At 36.7% G+C, this 21,721-nt stretch overlaps 2 protein-coding genes across 3 annotated transcripts; one reads left to right on the forward strand and one right to left on the reverse strand.

Annotated features, from left to right (window-relative positions):
* Positions 1-289: 289 nt before the first annotated feature.
* Positions 290-10,189, reverse strand: mks1 (MKS transition zone complex subunit 1). 2 transcript variants are annotated; one of them, XM_077206405.1, is made up of 19 exons: positions 10,134-10,189; positions 9,936-10,026; positions 9,432-9,559; positions 9,258-9,310; positions 9,003-9,158; positions 7,848-7,945; positions 7,626-7,754; positions 7,155-7,259; positions 6,943-7,051; positions 5,983-6,039; positions 5,821-5,863; positions 5,579-5,641; positions 5,156-5,226; positions 5,007-5,076; positions 4,758-4,865; positions 4,166-4,299; positions 4,008-4,090; positions 3,815-3,912; positions 290-576 (listed from the first exon to the last, which is right to left on the reverse strand). In XM_077206405.1, the coding sequence occupies exons 2-19, from the start codon at positions 10,010-10,012 to the stop codon at positions 473-475; spliced, it is 1,686 nt and encodes a 561-aa protein (XP_077062520.1). In that variant the 5' UTR covers positions 10,013-10,026; positions 10,134-10,189; the 3' UTR covers positions 290-472. The 2 variants fall into 2 exon arrangements, with proteins under 2 accessions (XP_077062520.1, XP_077062519.1); XM_077206404.1 differs by having other exon boundaries at positions 9,936-10,151.
* Positions 10,190-10,281: 92 nt separating this feature from the next.
* On the forward strand, positions 10,282-14,577 carry mrm1 (mitochondrial rRNA methyltransferase 1 homolog (S. cerevisiae)). Its single transcript, XM_077206406.1, has 5 exons — positions 10,282-11,548; positions 11,729-11,822; positions 12,813-12,933; positions 13,021-13,140; positions 13,909-14,577. Exons 1-5 carry the CDS (start codon positions 10,728-10,730, stop codon positions 13,950-13,952), a joined length of 1,200 nt encoding a protein of 399 aa, XP_077062521.1. The 5' UTR covers positions 10,282-10,727; the 3' UTR covers positions 13,953-14,577.
* Positions 14,578-21,721: the final 7,144 nt, after the last annotated feature.

The following is a 21,721-nucleotide window of genomic DNA, read 5'->3' on the forward strand; positions in this document are numbered from 1 at the left end:
ACTTTCAACCAACTCTTTCAAATCCATTTACATTTCCCCTCAAGTTTATCACATTAACTTTGAACATGATCCACTACTGTCTGACAAAACTGAAAATGTCCAAATAAGTTTCTACCCTACATTTTAAAAGTATATCTATTGTTAAATGTTATAAACTTAAACATAATATGCTTCTTTGTGTGAAATGATGATAGCACAAGCACACCTTTCAGTTTGTGAAATATTGTGAACACGTATATGAATTTCTTTGATATATCCTCACTCTTGATAAGTTAACTAAGAAATCTGGTATATGTACAAAATGTATTTATTAAGCAAATTATTCACAGAAATAGTGAGAATTTACATGCATAATACGTTCATATTACATAAGATGCAACCTAAAACAAATTAGATTTCAAAACAAAAATATACACACATAAACACAAATACTCTGAACAGCATTATTATATACGTTCAAGGTCTAATGTTTCTATGCAGAAGACTCTGAGTTTAATTGTGCTGTGGTATTGATGAGATCTCTGGGTAAAGTCTCTCTTGCCTCCTGCATGCGTTTATGGGCCCTCTGAAACGCTTCTGAAACCACAAACACAGACCAAATCAGAAAAGAAATATATCCTGCAAAATCTGATATATTGTGATTCTGTACTTCAGTCAAAACAAACTAGATTTTTACATTTTCTGAAGTCTGCACAACGATGCAATAGTATCTTGGGTGGTTATAGGGCATTGCTGGACAGTTGCTGAAATCAACAAAAATTGATGGTGGCCCAAATCAAGAGCCCACCAAGTCACTATGATATTCTGGTGTATAGCTATTATTAGCTATATATTATTATTAACTCACAAATACCAATTCCCAGCGATTTTTACCCGATAAAACATTTTATAGCTTGACATAAAGAGAAAAATGTATACTCATTATATAAATTCCTATTACTTTTTTATTTAGATTTTTAAAAGATTTTATTAATTTACACAACTTCTCAAGGAATCTCAAGGAATCACACTTTTAAAATTCCCTCATATATCCAGGTTTTCCAAAAGCATGGGAACCCTCATTCTCAACTGAAAAAAGACAGTTGTTGAGGGAACAAATGAGAAATGTGATGTCATATAACATTTTGACTTTTATCTGTTTAAATTGTTTTGTCATATTTTAAGTCATTTAATATTATAATATAATAATATATTTAAGGCATCTTGCGGCCCCCTAGGAAGTGCACACAAGTGGGTCCTGGCCCCCTTGTTGAGAACCAGTCTAACACCGTGTCCACATTGGACACGACCATTGCAAATCCATTAGTCTTTTTCTATCAGAAGTAGCATGAGCACTTGAAAAACATCTGAAACAGAACATCAGTTTACCGTTGGGAATATGACATGTTGTGTTGTGTCGCGTTGCATCCGGTAGAGAGCATCACGGATTATAATGGGCTCTATTTGCTTTTGTTGTGCTGCACCGCTCGCTTCTGGTGTAGACACAGGCTGCATTCCAGTCCAAATTTGGCATGCCCTTCACTCGCTAACTTCCCTCCGTCTCGTTCACTCGGATGTGCGTCATTGGTTACGTTGCACGAGTGCCCACTACTGGCAGAAACTGCAATGGGCTGAACTGGAACGTCCTAAGCCCTTGATCACTTGGAATCAGCTATGGAGTTAATTTATTATTTACATTTTTTTCCCTTTAATAATTTGTTTAATGCAGCATCCAAATGTATACAGGTCCTTCTCAAAAAATTAGCATATTGTGATAAAGTTCATTATTTTCCATAATTTAATGATTAAAATTAAACGTTCATATATTTTAGATTCATTGCACACCAACTGAAATATTTCAGGTCTTTTATTGTTTTAATACTGATGATTTTGGCATACAGCTCATGTAAACCCAAAATTCCTATCTAAAACAATTAGCATATTTCATCCGACCAATAAAATAAGTGTTTTTTTTAATACAAAAAAGTCACCCTTCAAATAATTATGTTCAGTTATGCACTCAATACTTGGTCGGGAATCCTTTTGCAGAAATGACTGCTTCAACACGGCGTGGCATGGAGGCAATCAGCCTGTGGCACTGCTGAGGTGTTATGGAGGCCCAGTATGCTTCGATAGCGGCCTTAAGCTCATCCAGAGTGTTGGGTCTTTCGTCTCTCAACTTTCTCTTCACAATATCCCACAGATTCTCTATGGGGTTCAGGTCAGGAGAGTTGGCAGGCCAATTGGGCACAGTAATACCATGGTCAGTAAACCATTTACCAGTGGTTTTGGCACTGTGAGCAGGTGCCAGGTCGTGCTGAAAAATGAAATCTACATCTCCATAAAGCTTTTCAGCAGATGGAAGCATGAAGTGCTCCAAAATCTCCTGATAGCTAGCTGCATTGACCCTGCCCTTGATAAAACACAGTGGACCAACACCAGCAGCTGACTGTGGGTACTTGACACTGGACTTCAGGCATTTGGCATTTCCTTCTCCCCAGTCTTCCTCCAGACTCTGGCACCTTGATTTCCGAATGACATGCAAAATTTGCTTTCATCCGAAAAAAGTACTTTGGACCATTGAGCAACAGTCCAGTGCTGCTTCTCTGTAGCCCAGGTCAGGCGCTTCTGCCGCTGTTTCTGGTTCAAAAGTGGCTTGACCTGGGGAATGCGGCACCTGTAGCCCATTTCCTGCACACGCCTGTGCACGGTGGCTCTGGATGTTTCTACTCCAGACTCAGTCCACTGCTTCCGCAGGTCCCCCAAGGTCTGGAATCGGTGATTCTCCACAATCTTCTTCAGGGTCCGGTCACCTCTTCTCGTTGTGCAGCGTTTTTTGCCACACTTTTTCATTCCCACAGACTTCCAACTGAGGTGTCTTGATACAGCACTCTGGGAACAGCCTATTTGTTCAGAAATTTCTTTCTGTGTCTTACCCTCTTGCTTGAGGGTGTCAATGATGGCCTTCTGGACAGCAGTCAGGTCGGCAGTCTTACCCATGATTGCGGTTTTGAGTAATGAAACAGGCTGGGAGTTTTTAAAAGCCTCAGGAATCTTTTGCAGGTGTTTAGAGTTAATTAGTTGTTTCAGATGATTAGGTTAATAGCTCGTTTAGAGACCCTTTTCATGATATGCTAATTTTTTGAGATAGGAATTTTGGGTTTTCATGAGCTGTATGCCAAAATAATCAGTATTAAAACAATAAAAGACCTGAAATATTTCAGTTGGTGTGCAATGAATCTAAAATATATGAAAGTTTAATTTTTATCATTACATTATGGAAAATAATGAACTTTATCATAATATGCTATTTTTTTGAGAAGGACCTGTATAGGTGTGTTAGGGTTGTTTTAAATTAAAAAATTCAAATTAATATATCATAGAGTTGTTTTTGGTAGTGGTGATTAGAAGAGACCTGCGGTGATGTCACAATCGTGTTGCATTCTGGTATTTGGAGCTGCCTGAAGTATACATATGAAGTAGATAGATTTTGTCCCTCGGTCAAAATTGAGGGAACGAGGGTCTGTCCATATAAACTTGTGTCTAAAAGTGGACTGGAATGCAGCCAGAGTGTAAGGTGAACCATTACTTTTCTTAGCAATCAGACTCACAATTTTCATTTGACAAAATGACTGAATCCTCAACAAAAGGCATGATTTGAGGTATCACTAATTCCCGTACCATAAACAGGTTGGGACAAAATAAGTGGAACATTTAGGGGGTTGTTAAAATCCCTAACCCTAAATATGAACATTTACTTACCTTGCAATTACCTCAGCAAACAGCACTAATTAATAGCAATAAAAGTCCTATCTGAAGTTTAGACCTGCCTTACCCAGGACATTATACACAGAGCCCTGCTGACTGTGGCCTCCCAACTGATCCAGAACAGTCTGTCTCCTTTTCTTTAGGGTGCTGGCATCAATAAAAGCCCTGAATAAAGTACAACAAGCACTTACAATCTAAAAGGGACAAAATAGTACTGCTGCAGTAACAAAATGCATGATTCACTGATTGTGTTGGCCAACCTGGCATGCTGGATACAATTAAGAGTAAAGGTCACACTTCCAGTGGTTTGAGTGCGAAAGCCAAAGCGACTCAATCGCTCTCCCTAAAAATAGAAGCAAATTAAATCAATGGACATGCTAATACAAAACGTCACAGCACAAAATGTATAATGACACACCTTGAAAGTACCAGGTACTCTGACATAACTGATGTCCTCGAGTTCAGGTGCTCCGCCGATGAAGAAGCGTCTCAGTTCAGCCACCGTGCCGGGCTGGAGGGGTCTCCATGTGCGGCAAGTCATTCTGTGACGCCCTGAGAGCATAAAGCTACTATTGAACAAGCTGATACAAATATAGCCTAGTTTATAAAACCAACTTGTACAAAATTACTTGTAATACAGTTCATATATGATATCCAAAGCCCAGTTAATATTTAGTTTAATTCTGCAGTTATTATGTTGATTTTAATTTTATGTGATATTTTGAAATATTATTACAATGTAAAATACCAGCTTTCAGTTTTCTAATTATCAATATCTTTATAGAACGTGCAATAGAACAGCATGTATTTGCATTAGAAATATTATAATGAATGGTTGTATGTTTTCCAGTTTGACCATGCCACCCATTATACAAATTATCCAACAGTACTTCACTCTCAGAAGAAATGTTTGTCCTACTTAGTGGGACAAACATCCCCCCCCCAATGATTGAACATCAATATATTACACCATGCAATACTTTACAAACAAAAGACGGTCCGACTCTTACCTGGCGTTGAGGGAACGACCAGGAATCCATAGCCCTCAGTCCTGTAGCGCTGCCAAAAATCCAGTGAGAGAACTTTGAAATACAGCACAGGCCACTGGGATAATGACCCTGCACAGAACATCAGCACCTGTGTTAATTCACTGAAAATGTATTGACAATGGTACTTTATTTTTATATCAGGTGGTTATCTATGTAAAGTATTTTTCCATTCTTTAGTTACAGAAATTCTGAGGCAATCAAAGATCTCACCATCAGATTCATCTTCTTTATGGAAGAAGGTCTCAAAGCTGAATGGATAGGAGAAGAAGGCAACATCCTCCTATAAAACAGAGAACATGCTTACTACAGTTACATGAACACAGAGCCAGTTGACGGGGTCAACTAAAATGACGGATTACCTTTCCCATGCTGCGTGTGCGACATGTCTGAGTCACACCAGACAGACACTGAATGGGAACACTGGACCAACCTGACGAACATAGAGAAATCTCAACATCAGGAATAACTGACAGAAAATGCACAAAACCGAAATACAGTAAAACTTGACATGCTTGAATGTCATTTAATTAGATTAACAATTAGAATGTGTGTTATTTTTTTCCTTTTCTTTTGTTGAAGAGAATAACTATTGTTTTATCATTTAAAACTTATCAAATGTTTTGTGAAATGCTTTGCTAGGAAAGTGTGCTTGTGCTTTCTTTAAAATAAATGTCACTTTGTTAGACTTTTGTCATCAAAAGCAATGTCATGTACATTTATAAGTGTGGCTTAACTGATTAAAAAATGGTTGCCACTGTGAGTATGAGAGTAGATTGACTTACTGTTAGGTAAATCCACGAAGAAGTGGATGTAAAGATTGTCATACTCATAACCCTGAGCAGAAACTAAAAAGAAAAATTGTCATATTATGATCCATACAGTAACATTTGAGACCCTGTTAAAAATGTCAAATATATTGGAGACACTGTACAATTTAAGCATGCATATAATGTATTGATGTTATACTGCGTTACCCCCTGTAAATCTGGCCTAATTTGTAATTTATGATAACTGTTATACTCACCAATCTCTCCATTTACAATCAGGCGAAGTATCCCTGGAGGTGGCTAAAGTGCGTTTTTGGAGAATCAGAATGAAAGGTTTACCTTTTTTATTTGGATTATAATTTAAACTGTTTTTTTTATACTGTGACACCATGGGTTTGGATAATAATTCCAATTCTTACCATCTCAAAGTCTTGGCCAACCAGGCTGTTGAGGTAATCTTTGTGACGCGTGTACAGCTAAAAAGAAAGAAAGAAATGTGTGTGAATGATGAATCCACCAGACAGGGTTCAGCAATCCAACAATGAGCCTTGGGCCAGCCAATGAATTCCATACTGGTCCAGGGACACTCTCTGTACAGTGTAAGATGCTTTGATGAACAAAGTCTACTAAAAAGTAACCAAGAACTGTCACTCTGGCACTATGTTCCAAACTGTGTAGGTACACTCCCAAATTTTCTTATTTGCTTCTTATTTTCTTATATTTTAGTACTTACACTTAAACCTATTTTATTTCAGTTTTCTCAGTTGTAACATATATATTTTTTTCATTTAATATTTATATTTAGTTTTATTTCAGATAACAAAAAAAAATGTAATAAATAAAATAAAAACGTTTTGCCTTATATGACACATTGAAGCAATGTTTTAGTCAAAATCCAAGGCCAAAATATAATATTTATCCTTTGCAGATATGGCAATTTCAAAACCAATTGAACATAGTTTAATTTAATGTAACTCAAATATAAACATTTTACATTAAATAATTATATCCAGTGCAGGAAAGTGTCAATGGAAAAAAGTTAAATCTAATTTGTGACATTTTGTGAATCAACTATGAGTGACTCCTATTTGTGTAGAGTGAGTGCATGACCGTTACCAGTCATTGCTAAGGAGGAGTGTTTCAAGTCAGTCACATATGAGATTCCATTTCAGCTCTCTAGGGTTTGGAACAGGGAGCTAAAAGGTTAGACTAGGGGTGTCCAAACTTGGTCCTGGAGGGCCACTGTCCTGCAGAGTTTGTGTTGAGGCAAGTTGGAGCTAAACTCTGCAGGACAGTGGTCCTCCAGGAGCAGGATTGGACACCCCTGGTCTAAACCGTGTGATAAACCACCAATCCTAAGCAAGGGGAATTGGCCATACATCTCTGTACATGCGCTGCTCTCTCTCTTTCTCCTCCGCATGAATGTCTGATGAGGCATTCTCCAGATACAGCCTCCATACCTCCCTCTTCTCCCCCTCTGTTTCCAGCCTGGAGTGAAAGACAGTCAAATACACTTTGACTTTTTGTAATCACAATGAAGTCATCCCCACATTACTCTTAAGCGAAATTGATAGAAATTGGTTGGTCTTGCCTGTAGGCTCCTCTGTTGTTGTTAAAGTCTGGTTTTAGTGTGATTACTCCATTACCATCTGCTTTTATTGTGCATAATATATATTCATTCTCTTTCAGGCCCAACCTATAAAACACAGTCAGCTCAGTCAGTTGATAGATCAGATCTCATTCTCTTGCAAACTGGACACCCTTTTCTGTTTATTTCACATTACTTTAAAAGACCCATATTATAAAATCTAATTCTTGAACTTAAGAGTAAAATAAAGGAGTTTTTCTGTAACGTTTCTGAAGTTAATTTGCATAGAAGTCTTAAAGGTGCGGTAGAAAAATTGTCCAGGTTGAAAATGGTGATATTAAACTAGATAATGCATGTTGGATGCAAAATACCTTAAATAACATTATAAGTGGACCTCAAGTTAAATTAATTATAATAAAATGTATGATGGTGATCCTTTAAGTGGCTGATGAAGAGTATCATTGTCTCACTTACTTCCCTGAAGGCCCAAGATCTCCCATGATGTGCATGGTCTGCACGGGTGTGTTGATGATGTGACTGTTCTTTATGAACTCCTCTGAAGGCTCCCATGTGATTAAACGCGACTTGGGAACATTAGACTCTCTAAATTATGTAAAAAAAAAAAAAAATTATGTACAGGTAAATCTTCTAAACTTCCAAATTATGATACAGCTTTTACAGAAACTGTACACTTACACAGGACGTCTCTCTTGTCTCCTGTGTCTAACATTGGCCATGCGTTCTGCTAAGAAGGTTGGTGTTGACTGAGCTGGGGTCAGCATACTTTGAGCTTGCTGCCAAAAAGATCACAACTTCAGAAAGCTGAGAAACATATGTAGGCTATATATCTACTGGTGAATCTTACCAAACCTGTCGAAATCATGTCTGGGTTATTTTTCACCGCAAATATTTATTAGTGAGAAATTAGATTTAGCTCAAAGTCAAGCATGAAGCGGAAGTTGCGATAGTCTTTTTTTCCCTATTGTGGTGTTTTTTCCAAGTGAAATGTAGGCCGTGACATGATTTTGTCTATCGGGAATTACTTGGATTGCTGTGGTTTGCTATTGCCGTGATGTCATGCGAGTGACAGGTTGATCCTGCCCTTGTGTCAGTGAACACGTCATCAGAAAAGAGATGAGATGTCATTGTAAGAGGAAGTTATGTTGACTACGGATTACAAGGGCACATGAATTCAAAAAATATATCATCTGCATGGATACATCTTTTATAATAAATAATGGAATATTCAATAAATAAAAAAAATCGACAATTTTGATTGAAGGAAAACAAAGCCTAATTTAAAAACATTAAGATATGTTGTATTGTGAACTTATTTTTATGACAATTCTTAATTTCTCATATTATCATGGCAATGCAATGCACAATGAAAAAAATCTGTGTAATTCTGTGTAACACAAAAGAAGACATTTTGAAGAATGTTGGTAACTGTTGATAACTGGTCATGTTAATAGTTTAGATTTCCATTGACTTCCATTGAATGGACAAAAATACATAAAGATGTGTAACAGGGGAAATAAAATGTAAGTGAGAAATAAAGGGTTGCACTTTATTTTACTGTAAGTGTACTTACAGTGTACTTATCTAAGAAAGTACTGGGAAATATAAGGTAACTACATGTGTTAAGGTTAGGTTTAGAGGTAGGTTCAGGGTTAGTACCTAGTTATTGTAATTACTATAAATAAGTACATAATATGTACATGGGGAACAGGACTATAAAATAAAGTGCTACCAACATTTCTTATTTTTTATCTTTTGATTTCGTGGTGAAATATGACCTGGGTATGTTTTTTTTTTTTTTTAGTTTAAAAAAGAAAACAGTAGTCAACCAACCTCTTCCCATTTGGAAAAGCGATCAAAGTCTGTGTAGGTGAAAATGCGCTGGTTTTGCCTTCTTTTGGATCTTTCAATTGCCGTGATTTCTGTGTGATACTGACGCTCCAGTGGTGTTTGACAGTTTGACACTGTTTGGTAAAGGTCCACTTCATACTGCAGATGAATAGCAAGCAGAACTCATCATACACCATGAAAACTGGTAACCTGCCGACTATCTAGTAGCACACATCTTTGCCCTCACTAGTCTCTTACCTGACTGAAGAACTTCTCTTGCCAACCAACCACCAATTCCTCCTCATCAGTGGCTGTGTTAGAATGAGAGAGAGAAAATATTATAAACAATATTATAAAAATATTATCTACAATATAACAGGTAAAGAGTTTTGACTACTTTTTAACAGGTTCATATCTGTGTCTTTCACATACTGGAGGCTGATTGTGTCTGAGAGCTGAAGGTGTCTAGCTCTATAACTCCTCTTTCCTGCTGAGAAATCATTTGCTGATGAAGGTGTTGAGACAAAGCAGCTGTCGAGGTCACACGCTGTATACGCACTCTAAAAAGTAATAAAAATGACCATGGTAATACCATGTTTTTAGACATAATACAACAGTAAGTTACTTCTTTAGTGACTTGGAGTAACATGTATAATGTACGTAAACTATTTAGTAATCTTTTTTCCAATATATATATATATATATATATATTATTTTTTTATTTTTTTTATAAAGAGTTATGGTGCAGTAGAAATGGCAAAACAGTGGTACTTCGATATAATGGAACTGAAATTAATTTACCATGGTTTTAAATTGTACTGCATGGTAATTCCAGGAATAGCACGGTACTCCCATGTCCAAAATACATTATCATGTATTTAATACTGAGTATACTTCAGTTATAGATGTCGGGTACACTTAAGCGACGTGACTTACCGTATGCGTAAGTTTTTAACTGCATCCCGGGAACGGTAAACCGATTCTCCGGTGTCCGTGCACCAGCCGTCGGCCATATCTGACACTCTTCCTCAAAAAATAAAAATCTTAAGATTTAGTGTACCATCTACATCGGTTACTAAAGTTGATACGTTTTTAATAATAATACTCGGGTAGGAAGTATACTCGGGTATACACCAGAGCGTCTCGTTGCATGGTAACACAAACGGAAGAAGCCGGAAGTCAATTGTGCGCATGCTTGGTACGGATATAAACACGCTGTTCTCAAATCAGCCTGAGCTGCTTTACACATCAACGCACCAGTTGCCACAGCTGATCTGGGAGCAGAAGTGGTTCTAAAAAAACTCCACGCTTCACATCCACATGACAACTGCTAATGAACTGGAAGCTGTTCCACATGGTTGTATTTGGTGTTGAACAACGAATATAGTTGTTTAGATATGCTTGAGGTCGGTTCTTTTGATATATCGCATGTTACTAATATAAACATTCTGCTTCATTTAATGTTTAAATAATAACGTTGCTGATACTTTGATCCTGAAGGGCAAGTTAGCTTTTTGGTTAGCAGCTGCATCTAACTTCTTAAACCAGGTTTTCTGCACTTAGCCAGACTGGTGTTCAGCTGCTTTTGCGTGTTAGTCAGCTGGTCTACCAGACTGACCAGTTGAGAAATAAAAAACATAAAGCCAGACTATTTGAAACCAGCAGACTACCTTAAGCTGGTTAAAGCTGTTTAGTAAAGCATACCTTACCAAGTTATTAAAAGCAAATATGCAGGTATGGAAAACAAGTATCCAAGTCTTCAGAGTCTCAAACCAAACTAGAAATAGATGTTTGGCTGGACTGAATGAATTATATATTACACCAGCATCTTTAACACAACATGCAGCCTATACTTGCACAAGAGCACTTTTCTTTCCAAGAGACAGTGTTTCAAAGGCAGATGAGAGATTTACCTCTAATAAACTCAAAAAGACATTTGCGCCTAGAGAGCGTAAATATGCTGCTACCAGAGATGATTTTCTCAAATCAACACAAACACAGAGGAGAGAATCTCATGCAGCTCCGTCTTCAAAAACAGAGAGAAAAGTGTCATCAGATCTTCAGAAACTGAGGTTTGATGACTTTAGTGAGTCAGAAACCAGAAGGATTTTGCGGCGTATCCAAAAAGACTCAGAGTCAAATGAAGAAGAGTTGGAGATTGTGTTTGGGGTGGGCCCTTGTTTGCTGGCCCTCACTCAGGGCAGAAGAAGGCCGAGTCGACTCTTTGTGAAGAACGGCGAGGGGCCGCAGAGAGATGTGATTTTGAGGGTCTGTCAGGAGGCTGTTAGTCGTGGTGTGCAGATACAGAGAGTCAGTAAGCAAACACTTGACAAGATGTGTGGTGGAAAGGTGCACCAGGGATTGTGTCTGCAGGCAAGTTCTCTTGGGTTTATCAACGTGGAAAGACCAATAACATCTCATGAGGCGAGGAATCACAGGGAATTATGGCTGGTTTTGGATGGAGTGCAGGATCCGATGAATCTTGGAGCCATATTGCGCTCTGTGTACTTCCTGGGAGTGGATCGGATTGTCTGCAGCATTCAAAACAGGTGGAGTGAAAAAAGTATTTTTTTGTTTTTATTACGTCATAACATTGTTAAATGGACTGTAGGATCTAAAACAACATAACAGCCTAGTTATGATCAAATTAAAATGTGCTTTTAACTTTTAACTTTGTAGGAGCTGTGTACTATTGATATTTGCTTCTGGTTATTTGCTCTTTTTGTTAGCTGTCCTCTGACGCCCACAGTGAGTAAAGCCAGCGCTGGTGTGATGGAGATCATGGAGGTGTTTGGCTACAGCAACTTGAAAGATATGATAAAGGTCTGGAAGTTGATCCATTCACTTCACCTCACTGTGTTTACATGTGTGGCCCGTAGACGGCAGTCAAATAATACAATTGTGGTTTAGTCAAAGCAATACCAGTTAATCAAACTTTATAATTCTGAGCCCAAAAAAAATTGATCAATACATGTTCGAGTGCTGTGAATTCTTCTGTAAAATGAGCAGGGATGGATCATCCACATGGAGCACTGGGACTTTGACACTCATCAGGTTATATAAGAAATGGTGTTTTAAAAGGAAAGGAAAGTTCCTATTGGTGGTAATATTTAATATTTCCATGTGATCTCTCCAAATCATTAATTTGCTATCTACACTTGTCTGTGGTTTTTTCAAGCTGTTTACAGTTCATTTCAGTAATTAACGACAAAAGGTTTACAGGTAACTAACTACTCCTGTCACTAATACCAATTATATAAGTAGATAATGATTTTTGGTGTTTTTCTTGCAAATCAACACAAAAACGCTACAAATATGAATGTTTAATTTTTTTTTTTTTTTTTGGAGAAATGCAAATTCCATCTTTGACATAAAAACTTGAAAGAAGTCCTGAAAGTCCCCATAAACAGAAAGTGAAATCATGTTGGGACTGTTACATAGTTACAAATAAATAAAAAAATCTTCAAACAGTGACAGTATAAAAGCCAATTAATGTAATGCCTTCATAATATCACACTTGATATATTACTTGCACACATTTTTATGCATTACATTAAAATGTATAACTTGCATGAAAATATATACCGTAGTTTACTTTATATATTAGGAAGGAGGTCATTCGCAAGGTGTTCATCATTCATCATACTGGTTTTGTTTTTCGAATGGAATGAACGATTTGAGAATTATCTGAGGAGACCCAACTTCTAACAGTCTTTCCATCTGTAGCCTGTAGAGGGCAGTTAAAGAAAACCATTGAGGTTTAGACTGTGTCTGTCAAGACTACATTATAACCAGTTTTGTATGATATTATAGGTGAAAGCAGAACACGGTTGGCAAGTAGTCGGCACTGTTGGATTAGAGGAAGGCAATCCGGAATCCCCTGTTATGCCATGTTCAGATTTCAAAATGTCCAGACCTACACTGCTGTTAATGGGTATGTGTTTGAACTTATTCGGACAGATCATTGTTTTGTTCTCTCTGTGTTGTTTAAACGATAGTCTGTCTCTGTTTCTGCTGTCAGGTGGAGAGGGTGATGGTCTGTCTCCAGAACTGCGTCAGCTGTGTGATATCCTGCTCACCATCCCTCCACGCAGACACCTGCACCCTGGAGTAGAATCACTCAATGTGTCTGTAGCCACAGGTATGTGTTCCTTATGTAAATATTGCTCTGAATTGCTGGTATTTACTTAACATTTACCTGTTAGAAATTTGACCGGACCACTGGTTAGAACCACAGCTCAGGAGTATTTTAAGTTAAAACATAAAAAAAAAATATATATATATATAAATGAATTTCATTTAATTAAAAATGGTCAAAAATTAAAAATAAATAACATCACATGTACTGTAAAGGTTTAATATTGGTTTAAAGTCGGCATGAAACGGAAATTGCGATAGTCTTTTCTTCCCTATTTTGGCGTATATCAGAGTGAAACTGCGGTCATATTTGATTGGATTGTTGTGTTTTGATATTGCTGGGATGTCGTATGAGTGACATGTTGTCAAGAAATGTCATTGCAAGAGGGAGGGAAAGTTAGACATTATAAGGGCACATGAAGTAAAAATATAGTGATGTTCACAGATAAAATAAATATTCCATAATATTCCATAAAAAAACTGCCCATTTTGATTTCTTGGTGACTTAGGTTAAGCCTCAGCAAGTATCTATCGGATATCTGTGTTTACTGTTATAGGCGAGTGTTGTTGAATGTGTAGTATATAATAAATAAGTGTGTATATATACATACATGCATACATATACGTATTTACTTACACACACACACACACACACACACGCACACATATACAGCATATATATATACAGTACGTATATATAAAATCCAAAACAAATTTTTTATGTAGTTCAGTTGGCCTCTTTTAATGTGTTTCCGTTTTTTCCTTCTTCCAGGCATCCTGCTGCACTCTCTTCTGTCCACACGCACAGGAAGCTGATGATGATGATGATGATGATGATGATGATGATGATGATGATGATGATGGCTACAAGGACAAGGCATCAGCATGATTTACTCAGATGTCTCTCATTAGCCCCGTACAGTGATTAATGACTGGATTACTTCATCAATTAACAGTCTGAGTGTCTGGAGAGGCCCATTGATCAGATAAAGAGAGGATATAGAAACATTCTGGTCCACTTACTGACTATGACCACCTTGTTTAATACAAGACCTGTACTTTACGGGGTCTCCAATCTTCTAATCGTGCTTCTAAAAACAGAGGTGTAATGTTTAATTATTCATCTTGTTCCTGAAACATGTTAATTAGTTAAGTGCTTTATCACTGTAAACATTTGCCACATGAAAATGGATGAAAATTCAAGTTAATTTCATTTTAAATAAATATGCTGTAGATGGTTATGTTTATTGATCACTCTTTGAAGATTCCCATTAAAAGCTGAATATGTAGCTAACTATTTGCTGTTTATATACCCAGTTGATCCATGCTGTACATTTTCATTGATGGATTTGGCAGTTGCTTTCAAACAAAGTGACTCGCATTTCAAGTTATACGATTTGTCAGTTCATGCATTCCCTGTGAATAAAACATTTGACCTTGGTGTTGCTGAGTTGTTACGTGCTATGTTTGACTGGAGCTACAGAAATATACAACAACTACTACGTTTTACTCTTCAAATATATCTCTGAGCTTTGTAGAATGCTTGTTGAGGCTAATGCACCTATGCAATAAAGAAGCAAATGTTACACATATTTATATATTTAAAGAGCTTGCAATGCATTTGAACAGTTTGTGGTCAAAATTTAGGGGTAGTGCTGTATATACTCTACTATTCAAAAGTTTTGGGACAGAACATTTTTAAGAAATTAATATTTATATATCAAGCATGCATTAAATTGATCAAAAGTGACTATAACGGCATTTAATGTCAAACAATTATATTTCTCTTGAACTTTTTTATTAATCAAAGAATCCTGATTTTTTTTAAAGGGTTAGTTCACCCAAAAAATGTAATTCTGTCATTAATTACTCACCCACATGACGTTCCAAACCCGTAAGACTTTCAATCATCTTTAGAACACAGATGAAATCAGAGCTTTCTGTTCCTCCATTGTCAGCAACACAACTACCACTTTGACACTTCAAAAAGTTCATAGAGAGATTGTAAAATAATCCATGTGAATTGAGCGGTTTAGTCCATATTTTCTTAAGAGACTCGGTTGCTTTATATGATGAACAGATTGAATTTGGACTTTTATTCACATATAAACATTCATGAACGGAAACGGAAGCTAAAACATGTTCACTTGACATGCAAGAACCAATGAGGATCATTCTTGTGTTACACAGCACGTTTGAGCTTCAGCAAGAACCAATGAGGTTTGGTTGAGCTTCTGTTTATGTTCCCTGATTAATGTTTAAAGGTGAATAAAAGCCTAAATTCAATCTGTTCATCAAATAAAGCGATTGAGTCTCTTCAGATAATTTGGACTAAACCACTCAATTCATATGGATTAGTTTTACAATCTCTTTATGAACTTTTTGAAAGGACAAGTGGCAGTTGTGTAGCTGCCAACGGAGGGATAGAAAGCTCAGATTTCATCAAAAAGATCTTCATCTGTGTTCCGAAGATGAACAAAAGTCTTACAGGTTTGGAACGACATTTAATTTTTTGGGTGTACTAAACCTTTAAGAAACATTTTAATAATAATTTTAACATTAATAATAAATATATATATATATTTTTTTTTTTACTTAAGCACCAATCAGCATATTAGAATGATTTCTGAAGGATCATGTGACACTGAAGACTGAGTAATAGCTGCTAAAAGTTCAGCTTTGCATCACAGGAATAAATTACATTTTTAAATATATTCAAACAGAAACCACTTATTTTAAATAGTATTTTGGATTAAATAAATGCAGCCTTGGTGAGTAAGAGTAAAGTGACTTTTTTCAAAAACATTTTTAATGGTAGTGGAAATCCTAATGTTAGCCAGTAAGGTAATGTTCAGTAATACCAGAGACAAGGACTTTGGTAATACTAGTGTATGCTCTGCAATATCTAGGCCAAACTACTGTTACTGCCTAGTTGCAAACATGAACATTTAAACATTATGGATTATACAACAATAAGCAGTAGTTGGCTAACTTGTAGATAAAGGGCAATGCTAACCATTGGTCTGATCATAGGATAGTCAAAAAGAAGACGTTAATATGTCATGGTTCATTTTTCACAGTGAAAATGAAGGTAATTTCTGAATACACTACAGAAATGGAATAAATAATAGGCCATAGAGCGCATAGCTGATGTATTCCAACTAATAAGCAGTACTTAAGTTAGTTCAGCAGGTGGCACTGCATATATAGTATATTAGGTATACCTCTGCGTTGACTATAGTAGACATCAGCATTGATTTTTATTGCTGTGAGTGTTAAAGATGAGGGCTTGACACACGAAGGTTGGTGCTAGACCAGTAACATCTAGCAGCATTTACGTAAAGTTCACTGAATAGATATCTCACACCTCCATTTCCCTTCACGCTTCACAGCGAGGTGCTGACTGCAGGTTATGGACCAAGATGGTTTACAATTAAACTAAAATGTGCACGATTGGCGCGCCTGCGGGGAGCAGGACAGGACGATTAAGCTGCTAATACTATAGACAGTTAGACCTCACTTTCATTTTACCCATAGCTGCAGGGGAGAGGAGATATTAGATGAGATTGAATGTAATGAAGCACTCTATTGTTTTTACAGGGAAGAATGATCTGAAGGTCTTTGTGACAGAAACTGCTATATGCTGATGTGTCTCATCAAGCAGCCAATTTGTTAATCCTTCCAATAGTTAGATGTACAGATCTATGGATTTGTATTAGTGATCACAATATATCATTTAGACCACTGAATTCCAACCATGTTTGTCTTATGTACCCTCTCAAGCCAAGCAGAATGGCTCAAGCATCCTCTCTTCAGCACCGAGAAGAGATGTGTTCTTAGAGTGTAGGGGACAGTTGTTAAACTAGCAGTTTCATTGCATTTACAGTTTGAGTAATGTAAAATTATTTACATTTATTTGGTTATTGAATGCTTTAAGACATGATTGGAGGAGAACTCTGCGCCCATTCCAACGTCTACTTTTGAATCTTCCTTAGACCTAAATTAAAACCATAAAAGAACATTTTCGTTACCTCAGATAATAATCCGTAAATAAAGTAAACGTTAACTGAAAAAAAGTTACCAAAGTAGAATTTTTTTTTTTGTGTGTGAGTGTGTTCACGCACCCCTGTTGCGAAATGTGAGGGTTGCTTACCCATGTACAAACTAAATAGGGCATTTCTCTGCTTGGTTGCTATAATGTTCCTTGAATGTTCTTTTCCTATCTTTAAGGGTGGTTACTGGGTAGATGTTTACTGGCATAAGTCAAAAAGCCCAACCCCAAATCTATATAGTATTCTGTCTCCTAGATATGGCTTAATGTATGTCTATGGGATTTTTGCATATAAATTGCATATAAAATGTCCATCCATTTGGATTGCGCAAACAAACTAATGAGCTAAATATGATGCATATTTACATAGATTGAATGGGCAAGAAACAGGTAAGATTTCTAAATTGTGTTTCAAATACACATAACCAGGATTATCACCAATAAATAGGCTACATTTCTTTAATCTCATACAACTAATTGAATATTTTTTGTTACACAGTTTTCACAATAATTTATGCTGATTCTTATCATCATCACTTATTTTGATAATATTATTTAAACGAAAGTCTGTAACAAATGGTGTTTGATTAGTTACACACCAAATTAGTTTGTGGTTTGATCAAATCTCTAAAATAAGTATGAGCAATTAGCGATACACTCCAAAAAAATGCTGGGTTTTTAATTGCATTTTTAAACCTAATGGTTGGGTTTGTCCATATTTGACCCAAGCATGGGTTGAAACAACCCCGCATTTTTAGGGTGTAGTGATGCTAGCCATTGCAGGAACCCTTAAGGGTCTCCACTTCTCACTGGTACTTGCTCAGTGAGCAAATTATTCAGAATATTCCTCTGTTTACAAAATTGAAGCCAAAAGTCAACATTCACAGAGTTCCACTTTCCTCTATGTGACATTTGTCTTTCTTTTATCAGCTCTCAGGATGAGTCGCAGGCGTATCTGCTTTTCTCGCCTTTGTGTCGGCAGGTTAGATTGACTGCCATTTCCCCTCCCCAGAGTGCAGTTCTATTAATCTGTTTAATATGCCACAGAACGGAGCAAGTAATGGAACAGTCAAGCGTAAAAAATGCCTGCCAGCGCTGATAGCTGGAGGTCGAGGCTTAGGGGATTTCTTCTATCTATCTATCTATCTATCTATCTATCTATCTATCTATCTATCTATCTATCTATCTATCTATCTATCTATCTATCTATCCATCTATCCATCTATCCATCTATCCATCTATCCATCCATCCATCCATCCATCCATCCATCCATCCATCCATCCATCTACTCTGTATCGCATTTTGTCGCTCATATTCACCCACCCTCCTTTTGCTCTATGTACTAAATGAGGCAACTCCATTGCACAAATGAATATTCCTCATAAATTTTGTATGACAGTGTTTTAGTTCATTACAGATGGTGAGTTATTAGCTAATTTGTTCATTAAAAGTTCAGGCCAAATTGACTGAGCTGGTGTGCGAGGATTTGGCTAAATGTGGAGCCTCATGGATGAGCATTGCATTTGAGCTTCACTTAAAAAAATGAGCACATTTTAAAGTTATTCTAAAATATTATAACTATTTGCATATGGAAAATTTGAATAGGACAACTGAAAGTATTGTTCAATTGAGTTTTGTCAAGTATAGTTATATTATTTTATTAATTGATCAGTTTAATAATATTTGCACTGTCTGTTTGTTTTAAATATTCTACAATGCAAGTGATACTGCATAAGTGTATATTAAAGACTTCACATTAAATATTCAAATGACCTGATGTATTTGTATGCTATCACTTCAATCCATTTGTAACAAAATACAAGTCATTGGCATTCATCAATTTTCTTTCCCTCCCTTTCATCCTCATTTTATAATGTGCCTAGAGGGAAACTGGGTTATATAATTATTCAATGTGCCAAATTACTGAAAGACATATAAATAAATACTGCCTGGATTAATGCCTATAGGTCTAGTCCTCTATAAATGTTTAAATATAATTAGATAGTAATTAGTAATAGTATAGTAATTAAATTGGATTGGTATTTGTGTATCGTAAGTGGAATTATATATATTATTTTCTTGTATGTGGGGAAACTTATACAAATGCATATTATGTGTTCTTTATTGACATATTTCTTGTTTTATTAAACAATTGTTGCTACTTAAATTTAATTGCAAACCAAGCAAGACATCAGATATGCTCTGTCATTCAGTTTGGCTTCTGGTCAGAGTGTCAGACAAAAGATGACAAATAACACTGAACTGTAAACTTGTGTGTGTGAATGCCTGCATGTGTGTGTATGATGATAATGCAGAATGACACATCTGAAATGAGATTGTGGTTGCTATGGCACAGAGCCAGGAGGAGACGGACTGTGCCGTAAATGATTTGCATGTTCTTCCTCACAGCTCACCAGTTTCTATATGATATTCCCAGTACAGGTTCCTTGCAAACCTCATTTTCTACCTGTGAACAAAGTAAATGGCCTCTTTCTCACAAAACAATAGTAAATATGTCATCTAATTTATAGGACATGTTGGAGACCTTACATAACCTACTACTAAAATGATGAGCTGGAATGTATACTAAAAACAGGCTCAGACTACAGACGTTTTTAAATCCTAACCGATTATGAAATCTGTTTGCTGGTTTCTCTCAAATCTCAAACATGCACTGCACACACTACAAGATTTGAAAATTGTAGCTCATCACACACTCCAAGATATTATTAAGATTATCACACCAGGAGGAACACCTCATGTGTTCTCATTGGGAAGCGGATGTAAACATGTAGCCTATAGCAGAACATCATTGATGTCTCAACAGGTAATTTTTTTACATTTGCTAGCAGCTTTCTACACTCACCTGGTATGTTCAAAACCAAGGCGATTTCTCACTAGCTCTTCTCTTTGTCCATACGGTTGTCATGATTTCAAAGACACATTAAAATGTAAAGATTTTTATGTATTTCCAGCTTTTGTATTCTAAAGATATTTGTATAATTGCCCTTTCATAGAAACATTTTAGATCACTTAACCTTACCCAAATCTAAACAACAATTTTATAGAGAATATAAAAAGAATGTAAAATGTAATGGAAAGAAATTCGAAGGAAAATTACACTTTTAGTAACAATATAGCCTTAAAAAGATATTTTGATCAACTAATCCCAGTCCTACCTTTAAACTCCATCACTGTGTCTTGACTCATTTTATTGCTTACTTAGTAATGCATGTACGTTCACATAAATTGCTTGTGTTTAAAAGGTACTGGTGGTTACAGACCTTGCGTTGCTGATGGGAAAAGGAAAACACAAGAAAAAAAACACAACGATCTTGTTCCCTGACACTTTCTGGCAAGGAAGTATGTGCATCTATCGTTATCTGCATCTCCACATCAGCCCTCATCTGTCTCTGTGGCCTGTCCTCCTGATCTGTCTTCCAATGGCATAAATCACGCTTCTACTATGACAGATCCTTTCTCAGCTGTGCTGGAGACAGGTGTCGCAAGTTATTGATTTCACTCAAGCCCTCTACCAGCAGAGATACCAAATAATTACAGAAACACCTGATCTCAGATTTATAGCATGCATAATGAAGTATGTTTTAACCTTACTAAATGTTGATGCATGGGAGGGAAATAGTGGGGAATATAACAGCACATGACTTGGTAATGATATAGACTCATTAGGCACATAACAGTCTGTTTGGGGGCTTGATGAGGATAAAGTGTAATACTGTGTCTTTACTGAAGTGAGTGGCACGAGTCGAGTGACGTGATACAATACAATGGAAGCAACACAATAAAACCCATTATAATCAGTGATGCTGTCTACACTGAATGTGGGGCGACACAAAATGACAAATTCCCGATAGTAAACTAATGCCAGGTTTTATTTCTAATATTTTGAATCAATTAGTGGAGTTTGCTTAAAGGGATAGTTCACCCAAAAATGATTAATGATTTACTCAACCTCGATTCATCCTAGGTGTATATGACCATCAAAGTGCATTCATCCATGATAAAAGTGTCCCAAACGGCTCGGGGGGTTAATAAAGGCCTTCTGAAGTGAAGCGATACGTTTGTGTAAGAAAAAGAACCTTATTTAAAACTTTATCGACTAAAATAACTAGCTTCCGGCAGACAGCCTACGCAAGTTGACTTACGCAAAAAGAGCAACACTTGACGATGCATGACGTAGGATGTAGGAGTAGCGTAAGCCTCTTGCGGTTCAAACAAAAAGGGCTGGCCAACAAACTCAAGCTCCTCCGACATTACTCTTCAAAAAACTCGTCGTTTTAAACTTCTAATTCGTGACTGGTGTTTTGTTTTGCTCTATCCTCTACGTTTTCGCGTTCGTCATTACATTGTGGGTCAGGATCAAGGGTTAGTCTTCCATCGTAAATCGATGAGTACGGCCTTTGGCCGGAAGCTTGTTAATCTAGTTGATAAAGTTTTAAATATGGATATTTTTCTTACACAAACACATCGCTTCACTTCAAAAGGCCATGTGGAGCACTTTTTATCATGGAT

This window comes from Siphateles boraxobius, unplaced genomic scaffold (assembly GCF_051911475.1).
Source record: "Siphateles boraxobius isolate OS27281-9 unplaced genomic scaffold, OSU_SipBor_1 56, whole genome shotgun sequence".
Classification (NCBI taxonomy): Eukaryota; Metazoa; Chordata; class Actinopteri; order Cypriniformes; family Leuciscidae; genus Siphateles; species Siphateles boraxobius.

Bases quoted from the DNA above. Each gene is read 5' to 3' on its own strand.
- mks1 (XM_077206405.1), bottom strand. From the start codon at position 10,012: ATGGCCGACGGCTGGTGCACGGACACCGGAGAATCGGTTTACCGTTCC. The intron at 9,159-9,257 runs GTAAGAGACTAG...ATTCATCTGCAG, and splicing joins AAGAGAAGTTCTTCAGTCAG to TATGAAGTGGACCTTTACCA. The intron at 6,040-6,942 runs GTATGGCCAATT...CTTTCTTTTTAG, and splicing joins AGCAGCGCATGTACAGAGAT to CTGTACACGCGTCACAAAGA.
- mrm1 (XM_077206406.1), top strand. From the start codon at position 10,728: ATGCAGGTATGGAAAACAAGTATCCAAGTCTTCAGAGTCTCAAACCAA. The intron at 11,549-11,728 runs GTGGAGTGAAAA...TCTTTTTGTTAG, and splicing joins GTCTGCAGCATTCAAAACAG to CTGTCCTCTGACGCCCACAG. The intron at 11,823-12,812 runs GTCTGGAAGTTG...ATGATATTATAG, and splicing joins ACTTGAAAGATATGATAAAG to GTGAAAGCAGAACACGGTTG.